The sequence below is a fragment of the Chionomys nivalis genome, chromosome 5 (genome assembly GCF_950005125.1).
Source record: "Chionomys nivalis chromosome 5, mChiNiv1.1, whole genome shotgun sequence".
NCBI lineage: Eukaryota > Metazoa > Chordata > Mammalia > Rodentia > Cricetidae > Chionomys > Chionomys nivalis.
The window spans coordinates 56,631,929-56,646,838 of record NC_080090.1 but is presented as its reverse complement, the minus strand read 5'-3'; the positions used below and the strand labels follow the sequence as shown (position 1 = coordinate 56,646,838).

Genomic DNA, 14,910 nt, shown 5'->3' with positions numbered 1-14,910 from the left:
CAAGGCTAGCCTGGGCTTCATAGTGTCTCCAAGACTAGTGTAGGGGAAAGATGCCTCCCAGCAAAAAGTTAAAGTATATGTGCAAGGCATGATAAATGCTGAGTGCTAAGTCTGGCTCCCTTATTTGACTTGCTTTTTTCTTTTTTAATGTAGTTCAATATGGATCGGGTTAATGTTGAAGAATTCTATGAAGTTTATAAAGGCGTAGTGCCTGAGTATAATGTAAGTATCAAAATAAATGTAAAATAATGCAACTGATAGTAATGTGTGTGTTTCAAATCTTGGAAATCTTATAATTACTGAACGTATTTTTAACGATGATTTATAAGCTATATATCTGATAAAGGATTAATATCCAAATCTACTAATAACTCAAACAACTCAATAGCAAGATGACAGTTAACTTAATTTTTAAAGTAGACAAAGAACCAGGTAATGACGCATAACTGTACTTAATGCTTGGGAGGCAGGAGTTCAAGGCCAGCTTGAGCAGCTTAGTGAATCCTATCTCAGAAAAAAAAAAAAGATTGAAAAGAAATGCGGGAGAGAAGAAAATACAAAGAATCTGAAGTGGTATTTCTTAAAAGAACAAATGTGACTGTCTGACAGATGAACGAAAGACACTCAGCATGGGGCTGAAGAGAGGACTCGGCGGTTTGGAGGGCTTGCTGCTATTCAGTGGGCCGAGTTCAGTTCCTAGGCCCTCCAGCTATTTAATCTTTTAAAGCTTTTATTAGCCTATGTATAGAATGAAAATGATGCAATATTATAATATGGCTGTACGAATTAATCCAACAAATCACGTAACGTGATGTCTTCATTGAGAGTACTTGGCGAACATTAGCTGCTGTGGCTGTTGTTTCCGTTACTGGTTAGTTTAGTAGTAGTCTTTGATAGTGGGTTTTTATTAGTTTTTATACTTACATTCAAACTTACTTCAAAATTCTCTTTAAAAGGATAATTTTGACTTTATTCTGTTATCATGAGACCAACATAAACAGATTGAGCATCCACTATAGACTACGGTTTTGTGATGAAGGCACATGATGTCAGTTCATTGAAGTTGAAGTCTAGTAAGAACAGACATTAAAGAACCATTCCATGTGCAACTAACTATTTTAGGTCAACCAAAGACTCTTTTTAAAAGGTAAACAACCAAGTTTTTAGAAAATTTCTTCTTAACTAAAAATTAGGAGACCAAAACATTTTGAGTTAAGTTTTAAAGAAACATGTGTGTTTGGTTGCAGTCTTTGTCTGATTGTCTGTTCGTCCTTCTATTTTGCTCATTTGGAATAGTCTATATACCTGCTGTTCTAAATATTGGCTGCTGCCAACAGTAACATAAACTAAGAGACACAGACAAAAAGAAGCAAGAATGAAGAAAGCAGATTTTTTTTTCTCCTTTTCAGAAAATGTGTTTGATATCTCTTCAGACTGAGAACTTGGCATTTTATGTGTAGGCAATACTTTAATAGCGTGAAATAGAAAATCAAATCCAGCCGGGCAGTGGTAGCGCACGCCTTTAATCCCAGCACTTGGGAGGCAGAGGCAGGTGGATCTCTGTGAGTTCGAGACCAGCCTGGTCTACAAGAGCTAGTTCCAGGACAGGCTCCAAAACCACAGAGAAACCCTGTCTCGAAAAACCAAAAAAAAGAAAAAAAAGAAAATCCAACATAATTATGTATAAAAAAATAGCAAAGTGGCTTTGGGGTGCGCTTAGGATTCTGCTGGGTAGGGTTATATGTATCACATTACTTACTGAAGCCCTTTCTTCTAACTCTGTCATTCCAGTGGGTAGGATGACAGCATATGGGATAATATTGAAATATGCCCTATAGTAAATTATTTTAGTTTGGCTCTGTGCATTATAGATGCGCCGAAGTCATTAAAAGGGCTCGTGTGGCCTGGCATAAGCCAGCCTCATGCTACCATCCGGTGTAGCCTGGCTCTGCTGCTGGCCTTCACTCATCTCAGAAACCCCACCTGTTGATCTTCCTCAAAGTCTGCATTCATTTTCACTTTTATCTAAAGTGCTTCTCTGTGTTGAGTGTTCCAGACGCTGTGAGACGTGCTTCTCTCTGATCCTGTTTTTCCTCATACCATTTCACATCGATGTTGAGCATTTCCTTTAAGTGTCTTTCAGCCATTTTAGATTCCTCTGTTGAGAGTTCTCTGTTTAGGTCTGTACTCCATTTTTTTTATTGGATTATGTGTTCTTTTGGTGTCCAATTTCTTGAGTTCTCTGTATATTGGAGATCAGAACTCTGTCTGATGTGGGGTTAGTGAAGATCTTTTCCCATTCTACATGTTGTCATTTTGTCTTGTTGACCTATCTTTTGCTTTACAGAAGCTTTTCAGTTTCAAGAGGTCCCATTTATTGACTATTTCTCTCAGTGTCTGTGCTGCTGGGGTTACATTTAGGAAGTGGTCTCCTGTGCCAATGTGTTCAAATGTACTTCGGTAGGGTATAGAGTTCTCTTGTATTCTGCCCTGAAAATACTATCTGCTGGGCTCCCTAACTAAAGTCTTTGTCTCTGTAGCATTGTGGGAATGCTGGGCACTGCTGTACTTTGCTGTCTGCTGATGTTTTCATGCAGCAAGGTGGAAGAATCCTCTGGCTTACTTCACTTCCTCCTCCCCTTTCCCAAGGGTCACGGTCCCTTGGCCCCTACTATTTGATACACAGAAACGAGTTTTTTCTATTTTTCTATTTTTTTCGAGCTTCTAGATATTATTCCTTATTGCTAACCACATTATAGACTTTTAAAGGTCCGCCAGGAGAAACAGCACTATTTCTATTTTAGGAATATTAGTGTGATGAAGATGTGCTGAGGGAAAGAGGGGATCTGAGGAAGACGTGCTAGAAATGATGTTAGGTGGTGAGAGGAGGCAAAGTATGGCCTTATAGTGATAGTGATGCTAGGAGACGCAGGGATGCTGGGAGACGCAGGGATGCTGGGAGACACAGGGATGCTGGGAGACGCGGGGATACTGGGAGACGCGGGGGATGCTGGGAGACGCAGGGGTGCTCAGGATGCTGGGAGATGCGGGGGTGCTGGGAGACGCGGGGATGCTGGGAGATGCAGGGGTGCTGGGAGATGCAGGGATTCTGGGAGATGCAGGGATGCTGGGAGACGCAGGGATGCTAGGAGACACAGGGATGCTGGGAGATGCAGGGTTGCTGGGAGATGCTGGGAGATGCACGGATGTTGGGAGATGCTAGGAAATGCAGGGATGCTGGGAGATGCTAGGAGATGCAGGGATGAGACAAACACTTGAAGCAAAGGTGGCCATCATTCAAGAAGTGCAAACACCCAAGACACAGATGGGAATGTCACAGGAGGCCATTTTCAGATTGGAAATAGTGGGGAAGTCGTGCAACTAAGAATCAGGATAAAATATTCAGTTCTGTTAATTCTTTTGTTTTCTCTTACATTGTCTATCAAAGGACATGGTGACAGAAATGTGCTCTGGCTCTTGCGTGGCAATGGAGATCCAACAGAACAATCCTACAAAGACATTTCGAGAATTCTGTGGGCCTTCTGATCCAGTAAGTCTTTAAACTATTGCTCTATTTTGTATCACGAATTAACTAAATATTTTAACAAGTTCAGTTTTTAGTTTTCTTTTTCTTTTTTTTGGGGGGGGGGGTTTCGAGACAGGGTTTCTCTGTGGTTTTGGAGCCTGTCCTGGAACTAGCTCTTGTAGACCAGGCTGGTCTCGAACTCACAGAGATCCGCCTGCCTCTGCCTCCCGAGTGCTGGGATTAAAGGCGTGCGCCACCACCACCCGGCCAGTTTTTAGTTTTCTTATCTTATAAATTATATAAAAGTGAAAGTACAAAAATTGTTCAAAATAGTGTTTTATAAAAGAATAGTTATTTGCCTAGTGACAATAGAGAACAAAGTATTACTCACTATGACACTGTTTTGTTTCTATTTGTTAAATAAGAGTCAAGGTAAGTAATTTTCTTAAATTTTGAAATAAAATTTTTCTGAGGTATTATCCTTTCACATAGAAAGAGTATAAAACTAAATATAAAACATATCAATATGATGGCCTTATTCTAGAAGCATAAGAAAATATGAGCAGTTGAACCTGTCTATGTGGGCTCCGCAGTGATGTACATGTACATGTATGCAGAGCTTCTAGAACAATTAGACCTACAGAGGAAACCACAAATAAAGAAAGACCAAGCAGTTGGTAGTTGAGGCAAACTCACGTGCTGAAGAATTGTGTGGTAAGAGAGCAACTAAGGTAAGGGCAGCCATGATAGAGGAAGAAAGACATGAAAGAAAGATGAGGTGCAAGGAACATAGGGTCTGAAAAGGCCGTGTCATAGGCGCGAAGGCAGCAGTGAAGGACCGAGAACTTACTATGGTCCACAGCGAGGTTGTTTCCTTAGCTTTGGTGAAGTGCATCCTTGGAAGCCTGGGGAAATAAGTCTTTTCCTAAGTAAAGGAAATAAGATAGAAAATGTAATTCTTATATATTAGGAAAGAGGAAAATTCTTTATATGTAAGTCAATTTTAAGAATTATTACAGAATTGTTTCTTTGGTATAACTGGAGTAAATTAAATTGAAAGAGATTAAAGAAAGGGATTCTAGAAGTAAAAAAGAAACAGACCTGACAAAAATCAAGAAATCCAGCAAGGCCTCCTTTGTATCTTTTGGAGAGAAAGGCTGGAAATGATACATGGGTTGTGAAAGGCGATGCTTAGTGCAGAGAACTCTGGGAGAGCATGGTGCTGATGCTGTGTATTTACTCAGTCAAGCCTGAGAAGTCAAGAAAGGATACCATTGACCTGAGGAGAAAGCCATTTTGTTGATTTTAATTTCTGCTGATAGCCAAATGGGGCTTTTGTTCATTTTTGAGAAAATTAGAATCTGAATGATCAGCTGACAAATAAGAAAAATTAGAGAAATAGAGATAACAAAAAAGAAATGAATTAAGTGTTGTCATTGTTTCTTTCTCATGAACACAGTAAATATGAACCAGTACTGGCACTTGTGGATGTAAAGATAGAAGCTTCAACTAGGCAAAGGGGTGCCCATGGTAGCCGGAACATGTGGAAGGCTAGGGTAGGAGGATCATTTGAGCTCGCAAGTTTGAGGTCAGTCTGGGGGGGGGGGCGGGGGGACAGAAATTTCAAAGAGCTTTCAGCAAAGTGAAATGGGAACCAAGAATTTTAGCATAGGTAGCCCAGCCTAAGGATGGGTAACAAGGGAGTTTACTGTAGAGCATGGCATCTGAATGGAAGCTGGGGGTGGGGGGGGGGGGATGTGATTCGAGTGGTGCCCAAAGGAAAAGCATCACTTTACAGCAAGCTCCTCCATTCTCAGGTGCTCAAGTGCAGGCAGGCACGGCAGAGGAAGTGCTCACTGAGAAAGACCTGGGGAGTGAGCTCATGGGTACACACAGACAAGACAGTACTAGAAGGAAAAACATGCTGCTTCTCTTCCTTTACAGATGTTTATTCAGTGAACATTTCTCATTGGAGTAGTATGTGCAAGCTGCTAGGTTCTGGAACTAGGGCCAATGAAAATGGCTAAGCTAAGTTCCTGTTCTTTCAGAAGCTCAATCTCATGGTTTAGTTTGGAGACTTTCATGTTCTTGGATCTTGCCTCCAGAAGGTGTACTTGGATTACTGCACTGTGGGTTTTGATTTTTGTTTATGAACTGATACTAGATCTTAATAAGTACATGTATTATACGGTATCACAAAATGTGATTAAGGTATTTGAATATCAGTCCTACATATTTGTACATTTTGATACATGGCCTTGGGAAAACTTCACTGACTTCAAAATGAGGTTGTTCGGACAAGGTGAGATTGAGAATCCTTGCCCTGGAGAACAGGAGATCTGCAGAATTTCAGTAAGCATTTCTGGAATTAGAAAAAGTTATCTTAGCCCACAGAAATTTTACACCTTGTTCCTTTGCTAGCCATGTCTTCCCTTCCCTGTGGGCCAGCCCTCTAAGATATCTCTTCTAATACATCAGCAAATCCTTCTGGGTCATCCTCTTAACCTCTGCTCCAGCTCTCATACTCATATTCCATTATTTATGGGAATTAATTGGTTGTTTGGGTTGGGTCATTCCTTCTTCATTTGCCAAGTATTTTGCAAGGCCCTCTCATACATTCAGTACTTTCCTAGACTGCAGATATGGCAGTTAACAGACCAGGCAATAGCCCTTGAGCCATCGTAAAAGTTACAGTTTACTGGAAGGAACAGACCTTGAACAGACCCTAAAAAATGTAGTACACTGTGTGTCCCAAGTGCTGTGGGGGAAAGCAATGCAGAGACGAGAAATAGAGTTGCCAGGAAAGGAAGAATGAGAAAGGTGGCAAGGTTACAGAGTTGACAGAGGTAAGGAAAAGTCTCTTAGCAATCCAGATGGAGCAGCAAACCCCAAAGCTGGAGTACCCCTGGTGTGTTAGAAGGCTCCAGGAGGCCTCTGTGGTGAAAGCAGAAGTGGGGGAAGACACAGGAAGGATAGTAAGCAACTGGAGGGCTTCAGCTTTTACTCTGTGTAAGAGGAGAGCCATTGGAGAGGCTGTCGGAGCAACAGCAGGCTCCCACACATTTCAGTGGCCCGTATCTGGCTTCTGTGGGTTCAAGAGCAGGAGAAAGGATGCATAATGCCTAGTTGCTTCGTAGTCGGGCTGGGAAGCAGAGCCACCTGCTAGTGCTCCTTGTTTCTTAACCAATTAAACAACAAGAACAACAAAAGCTATGTGATGCTTCCATCAGCTAATGTGGTCATGCTCTTAGTGTGCTGTAAGCATTGCCAGCCAATTTTCCTCACTTTTTTGAGTTCTTCAGGAATGTGCCATGAGGCACCGCAAGGCAGGTGGTGGGCAGGCTGGGAAGACTTCAATGAGCTTGGGGGTGACTTTGCTTTTAGATGTTGATTTCACAAGCGTGGTTGAGTAAGGTAGAGCATGCTAACCACTGCCTTTGGAGTGAGAACCTTCTTCATTCAGAAGAGCATGTGGTAGTTCTAGTAAAGCTAAAATTATGTGAGATTAGGAGATTAGGACAACTCACATTGCCCAGATTAGAATGTAGAGAATTAAGAAATGAGTGGGGAGAAAAATGTTAGAATAATAATTATTGTTCTTTAAGTAAACTGCATTGTTTTATTTTGTTAAGGAACAATAAAAAGCAGACATTATGCTGAAATAATTTTTCTGACACTAGTAACACATGTGTCTTAGTTCCTATGCTATTGTTGTAAAGATACACTGTGACCAAGGCAATTCTTATGACGAAAAGTGTTTAATTGAGGATTTGCTTTATAGTTTCAGAGGCTTAGTCCATTATCATCATGGTGGAGAGCATGGTGGCAGGTGGGCATGGTGCTAGAGAAGAAGCCAAGAGCTACATCCTGATCCAGAAGCCCACCCCAGTGACACACTTCCTCCAACATGGCCACACCTCCTAATGCTTTTCAAATAGTGCCACTCCCTGATAACTAAGCATTCAAATATATGAGCCTATAATGGGCATTCTTATTCAGACCACCACAGTGTGTTTACAGAGTTCCTGTTTGATCATATAAAAGAATCCCGTGGTGGATCAGAAAATTCATGGGAAACTGTTTTTGTTTACAATATTTACTCCTGTTATTTTGTGTCTTTTAAGAAGGAAAAGAGACTTCCATTGGAAGTACATCATCTATAAAGAGAACAGACTGGCTCAAGGGACTCTTCATATTTAAGAGCTTCAACAGGCATAAGTTCAAAATTGAATAAAACCAACTCAGCTTTTTATTAAAATCTAGTAGTAGCCAAGACAATGCTAGATATTTCTTGTAATCTATTATAAGAAGGAAAATAGAAGCTCACAGGCAATGGAAATAATGGAGAGTTAGATAAGTACTTTGGGGAAGTAGAATAAGACTACTTTTTAAAAAATGAATGATTCTGGTTCTTTGGAGTCAGTACCAAGGTTTCACGGAGGTTTTGATCTAAGTGGGCAACTCTTACAGAATGGAGTTTCCCCAAGGGGAAATGAGGATCTACCCTTTCAGGTCAAGGATAGTGTGGTGGTTTGAATGTAATTGGCCCCATAATCTCACAGGGAGTGGTACTATAGGAAGTGTGGCCTTGTCAGAGTGGGTATGGCCCTGCTGAAGGAAGTGTGCCACTGTGGGGGCAGGCTTTGAGGTTTCCTATGTTCAGGATACTGCCCAGTGTCTCAGTCGACTTACTGTTGCCTGTAAGATGTAGGACTCTCAGTTGCTTCTCCAGTACCATATCTGCCTGCATGCTGCCATGCTCCCTGCCATGATAATGGATGAGCCTCTGAACTGTAAGCTGCCACCCCAATTAAATGTTTTCATTTATAAGAGTAGCCATTGTCTTGGTGTCTCTTCACAGCAATAAAAACCCTAACTAAGACAGATAGCATATAGGTAGTAAAATTAGAAAATTTAGTTTGAAATATTAGATGGATCACTGTAATAGATAATAAGATTACTGAGCTCATAACAAATAATATATTTAAATTCTTTTTAATTTGTAAATCAGAGTATAAAGTACCTCATTTAGTCCTAACAGTGATTCAGTGAGATACAGACGTCATTATTTATTGATATTATTGTTGCTCCATTTTATCTATAAGGAGACAGAGCATAAATAAATTTGCACAGATCTCTAGATCATTCTCTACAGTCAGGCATCTCCTGAGACTGTTGTATTAGGCTAGGAATGAGCATGGCATTATAAGAAAGGCTCTTAATACTCAAGGGGCTCATCCTGAGCCCTTCACTCTCTAGACATGAGAGTCTAGCAGAATACAGACGTGTGTGACGCAGAGCAGCGGAGTCCTCGTGACATCAGAATCTTGGAGGTGCTGTCACTTACTCATTGGCTGCCACTCATTGGCCTCTGCCGTAGCACAGACTGGTGCAGAGCACATGTCTTTTTCCTTGAGCCTTGAGTAGTTGTCACTGCAAATATTAATGTCAGCAGGCATGGTGGCACACACATCTGTAGTCTCCATTGTTGGGAGACAGAGGAAGAATGATCATGATCTCAGGGCCAGCCTCCACTACACATTGAATTCAAGCTAGCCTATGCTACATGAGACCTTGTTTAAAAAACAAAACAAAACAAAAAAACCTGTAAAGGCCAAGGCTTGGTTAATAACTGAAATATCCCAGTGATTCTCCGACTTGTTCCTTTCTAAAACTTATTGTTAATTATTGCTTTTATTGATTCAGCGCTATACCTAGTGCTGTTTATATGTCAAACACTCCTAGTCCTAGGATGCAGTGGTGCTGGGGAGACTGGCACAACCCACTGTCTGGCAGTCTTTGTTTTACTGGCAGGAGAGCTAGCTAACTGATAAAGTAAGTACAGTGAAAGGGGACATGGTATGGGGGATGAGAAAAGATGGCTGCTAAAATGGACAGTGAGCACGGTCTTTAGAGAGTCCTTTTCCCACCAGTTCAAAAGCAACAACTGTCTTCTAAGTCACAGTGCTTTCCCTTAGGAGAAGTCAAGAGTAGCATGAAGAATGGAATGCAGTTAGGAGGGCGCTCTCAGGGCACTTTTAGCTCTTAGCAGCAGCAATGCACCAACCACACATCATCCGCAATGCATTGGCAGGAATCCCGGCTGGTGCATTATTTGCACATAGTAATATTTATGTTTCAATATGCCGTTCTCTAAGAGACCTAGTTCACCACCTACCTCCATGACAGTCACGATATTCTCGTACTCTTCATCACTTGTGGTTTGTGTTTCACTGTGAAAAGGGTCAGCACCTGCACATTGTCCACTGGCTGCCTACTGGACACTCTCATTTCCTGCTAACCCTATAAACATGGGGAAGGAAAGGAGTTTTGTCTTTTCTTACTGATATTTTGAAGATACCTGGTATCTAACACATAATATATATATTGGAAAGAATGAGTGTTTGTCCAGGTAACTCTTTGTATTTTTTCTTTATTAATATTTTTTAACTAATCTTAAATAATGCACGTTAAATAGCTTAGGACCTTTGAGGCTGAGAATGTAACTCAGTGATAGAGCAGTTGCCTACTATGAGTGAGGTCCCAAGTTCAATTCGGCACCACAAAAAGGTACCTATTTTTCTTTCCATTTTTAAAAAATCATAGCAGCTTTTGTCCTAAAAGACTTTGGAGTAACCATATTCCAGTCAGATGTGTGGCCCTCTGACAGTCAGAAGGCAGGACTTACAGTTTCCCTGGAGCAGTGCACACTGGGAAGAGCCACAGCACCAGCAGGGGCTGCTAGCGTTTTGGAATCCCAGGAGGCTGACGCACATGCGCCGACTTTATCTCCATAACACTCACGTGCTGTTTGTCAGCTTCAAGTGTCATCTCCCAGGGGCACTGCTTAGGACAGTAGACTGGGCATTGAGATGAATGGAAATATGCTTAAGCCTTTTTGAGACTCTGGGAAATGACCAATTGGAGATACAAAAGAGCCTGTCACTTTACAAATCTATTTGTGGGTAAAAAGCCAACCATACCAGTGCCAGGTTTGAGTCCAGGCTCAGCTACTGTTAGCATGAATAATTCTGAACCATGATGTTCTCAGGATGTGGTCAGTAAGGCACTTTATTTATATCTTGATGAGACAATCCAGACACTTCCAAGGCCAAAGAGAAGGCCTTCAAGAGCCCTCAGATGTGACCCTGTAGGCATATGTGATGCTTTCTAATTTTCAATGTTAATTTTTTTGTTTGTTAATACCAGATAGTAAGTGAAAAATCATTGTTTCTATGTAGTTACTTAAAATGATATTTTAATCTTAATTCAACTTAATTCAAATATAATGAAAATGTTCACTCATTTTATCTATGAACTGGTTATTCATATTATGAAAGAAGTCTGTACTTTTCATAAAAGTACTTTAAGAAGATATCTTACATTTTAAATAAACCCAGGCTCAACACACTTCACATAAAAAGTGACAATAAATATGAATGAGTGACTGAGATGTCATGTGTCTTTTCTCCCCAATTTATCCTATTAATTAGTAGAAATGGACTTTACCTTATTTTTTAGATAAATACCATATTAGATGAGATTGTTTAAATATTGTCTATTTCTGTTTTTTCTAGACTCAGACTTAAAAGCAAAAACCTTATTACCCAAATTATCTAGTATTTTTCCAACTCTTTCCTTTGTTCAGGGCAGTCTAACTCCAGGGACAAATAGTTTTCCCAATAAATTCTGAAACTAGCCATGAGTAAAGTCATTTCAAAGTCAAGTGTTAGGCATAAGCTGTCTCCCTTGTCTGCAGTTTTGTTTGCAACAGTTTCAGTTATTCATTGCCAGCCATGGTCCAAAAACAATACATGGAAAATTCTAGAAGTATGACTTTTGTTATAGTAGGCTACTATAATTTTATGTATTATTCTAGTTATTAATGTCTTACTGTGCTTACTTGATAAAGTCACTTTATTAAAAGTTTTTATGGACAGAAAAAGCAATGCCAGGGTTCATGCATCTGCTGGGATTTTGAACATATCCCTTGAAGATGGAGGATCAATAGATGCTTCCATAAATCCTATCAAATCTTTTCTTCTCCCTTTGGTTGAATTTGAAGGTGGGCAGGAAGAGTTCAGCAAGCAATGAGCATGTGTCCATGGGCTTTAACAGCAGCCAGGAAACCAATGCTCCTTGTTCAGAAGGAAGTGCATGGTTGTGTCCGTTTCTGCCCCAGAATAGTATACATTATAGATGCCCCTGGGGACTATGCTGACTGCAGACCTTGACTGCCAGTCCTATAGTGTCTACATAGTACTGCACTCATCTTCTGCTTGCTTTAAGAGGAGTAGCGGCCTCGCTTTCCCGGAAGTGTACCACGTGCTATATTTTGGAGTGAGTCATCTTGACCTATGTGGTTTTTGTATTGCTCTCTCCCTAGGCTTCCAAATCTCTCCTTGAACCTAATTCCTCATAAGTGAATTCAAACAACAGAAACCGAAGGGGTCTTCTCTGTTCTGTTCGAGATGGAAAGAAGCGTGTTTGCTGTGTTGTTTCCTTCCCAGTTTTTGTCGTAGTTGGCCAGCCACATAGTTCATGTCAGCTAGTTCAGGTCACTCCCCAGATGAGCAAAATTATGGAAAAGAACTAAGACTCAAGAAAACAAAACTTGATTATCATTCTTGTTTTTCTTCTTTTCAAAAATAAACACTCTAATTTTGGTTTTCGACTATTATGTTTATGTATTTTTAAAAATAAGATTAAAGTATCATCCAATAACTAATGTTTTATAATACCCACTTAATTAAGTTTTGCACTAATTTTATTAAACATACTTATGTGGGGCTAGGGAAGTGGCTGTCTTGGTAAAGTGTTTTTGGCCTGAGCTCAGTCCCTAGAACTCATGTAAGGAAAAGCCAGGTGTGATAGTATGGTCTTGTAATTCCAGGAGTAGGGAGATGGAGACAGGTAGATCTTTAATGAGGCAGCCTAGCCTTCTTCATTAGCTCTCGGCTAGTGAGAGACCCTTCTCAAAGAGAAGTAAGTAGTCTGGATGGATTGAAGAATAACCCCCAAGCTTGTCCCTGGCCTCCATGAGCACACACACATATAGACCCACACATACACAAGCATGTATGTGTGCACACACGTACATGTTTGCAAGTCTCCCCCACAAAGACTTGTAAACGTGGATATTAAAAGCTAAAAAACTAGGTTGTGGTGGCACACACCTTTAATCCCAGCACTTGGTAGGCAGAGGCAGGCAGATCTGAGTTCAAGGCCAGCCTGGTCTACAGAGTGAGTTCCAGGACAGCCAGGACTGTGACACAGAAGAACCCTGTCTCAGAATACAAAAAGCTACGTAGGTGTAGGTGTTCAGCATGGAGCTTAGCAAATCTTCCCGCTGTAGCTGATTTTTCATCTTTATTCATCTTTGTAGATGTCGGAGACTTAACTTCCATCTGAATGTTTGCACAAGTTTATATTATTACCTTCAACTCTGTTTCTGAAGGTGAAGTCACGGAATCGAGATAAAACATGTCCATTTAAAATGTATTTTGTTTTACTATTTCTAATACCTTAGTAGCATAAGGGAAAGCGGTTTGAATTATTTCATGGTTTCCTTCCATTTTTCTCTGAGTAGCATGATGGATGCTGGTTTCAATTGCACATTAATATACAAAAGAATGAGTTGATATTCAGAATGCTAACTAGCCTGGGCTGGTTGGAAGCAGGAGGCGCAGGCGTGAACAGCATCTGTCCACATCCATTGCACCGCTCCGTCCTCATCTTGTCACAGTTGACACACTGGGCTGTGCAGAGTGCATCAAGCAGCTCACACATGAATTTTTATTAAGAATGAATGGCTGTTCACCAAACAAAAATGTATCTTCTGAGTTTTTGCCCCTACATAGAGGATTTTATTTGCCAAACATACTGTATTCTGTACTTTGCACTCTGAGTCAAACCAACAAAAAAAAAAAAATTACAAGAAAAGGAAAGTTGGTTAACCAGGAATCTGTTAGCATAATTACTGGGAATAATAGATTTTGAGAATTTATTGAATTGTTGCATTTCAAACCTCTCCTTTAATTATATTTGAAAGCAGAATCCAATACAAAAACAATTATATTTTTAAATGGTTGAATTGCATAAGTCCATGTATCATCTCACTGATTTAAAAATAGAATTTTCTATAGCTTAGCTTATCAATCATCAGGAAACAAATGAGGACAAATTCTGGAGAGGGTGCGGGGGCGGGGCAGACTTCATTAGCTTTTGGTGAGAGCATAAAGTGAGACAGCCCCTATGGATAGCAAGCAGTGTGGTGACCTCTCAGAACACTGACCTGACTTACCTTATGACCCACCCACGTCACTTCTGGACAGATGTGAGCCCTGCAGCCTACAGAAAGGCTTACACACATGTTTACTGCGCCTCTTTTCACAATAGCAAGGAAGAGAGTCAGCCTAGATGTCCATCAGTGGATGGATAGATAATGATAGCATGCATACACATGATGGGATGTCGTGCACTTGTAGATAGAAATGAGTTTATGGAGCTTTCTATAAATGGGAAATGGATAGAGCTGGAAAATATTATGTAAGCAAGACTACCTAGGCTCAGAGATATGAATACTGTGTGTCCTTCCATATACAAATGCAGCTTCTAAACATCAATATATTTATTTAGCTGGGAGTGAGTATGGGAGAAGCCAGGAAACTAGAAAGGGACCCATGAGATGGGGTAAAGAGGCTTGAAGGGAGAGTTGTGGGCTAGCAGTGAACACAACTATGGGGGGCAGGGAGATAACGGAGAAGAAGCATACAGTGGGGACGGACATAGAGGAAAGCAGAAGGAGCAGGGAAGGGACATCTGAACTGAGCATGCACGTAAGGAGCAGGGAAGACACATCTGAACTGAGCATGCACGTTTTTCTGGTAACTGCTTCCTCGGTACTGCGTTTATGTCGCATTTTATTGTATTACATACTATAAATAAAAATAATGGAAGATACTGTAAAGCAAAGATCGATTAAAGGGTAAAGAATCAAAATAACTACACAAAATATTTCCATACTAATAAATGTGTATTGCATATTATAAATAAAAATAATGGAAGATACTATAAAGGCAAAGATCAATTGATTAAAGGGTAAAGAATCAAAATAACTACACAAAACATTTCCATACTAATAAATGTTTGCATCATTTATGACTTGTAATTTCTGGAGGCTTCTTTTTTCTTCATGTTTATGGGGAAATGAGCCAAAAGTAAGCCTTTTTCTCCCTAATGAGTCATTTATCAACAAAATATCACACTGTAAAAAAATAACAATAATGGTGAATAAGTAATGCAAATAGTTTAAACAGGTATTTTACTATTTTAAATGGATTAATAATGTAAGGTAAATAAATCTCTCAAAACTTGAAATAATA

The 14,910-nt window shown here is 40.2% G+C and overlaps 1 protein-coding gene across 3 annotated transcripts in view; it reads left to right on the top strand.

Annotated features, from left to right (window-relative positions):
- Positions 1-14,910, top strand: part of Nme7 (NME/NM23 family member 7) — a 138,476-nt gene that overhangs the window by 75,357 nt on the left and 48,209 nt on the right. For all 3 annotated transcript variants that reach the window (XM_057769355.1, XM_057769354.1, XM_057769356.1), the window contains 2 exons: positions 154-222; positions 3,449-3,550. In XM_057769355.1, coding sequence (XP_057625338.1) covers positions 154-222; positions 3,449-3,550 — 171 coding nt within the window. The remainder of the gene's footprint in view (positions 1-153; positions 223-3,448; positions 3,551-14,910) is intronic.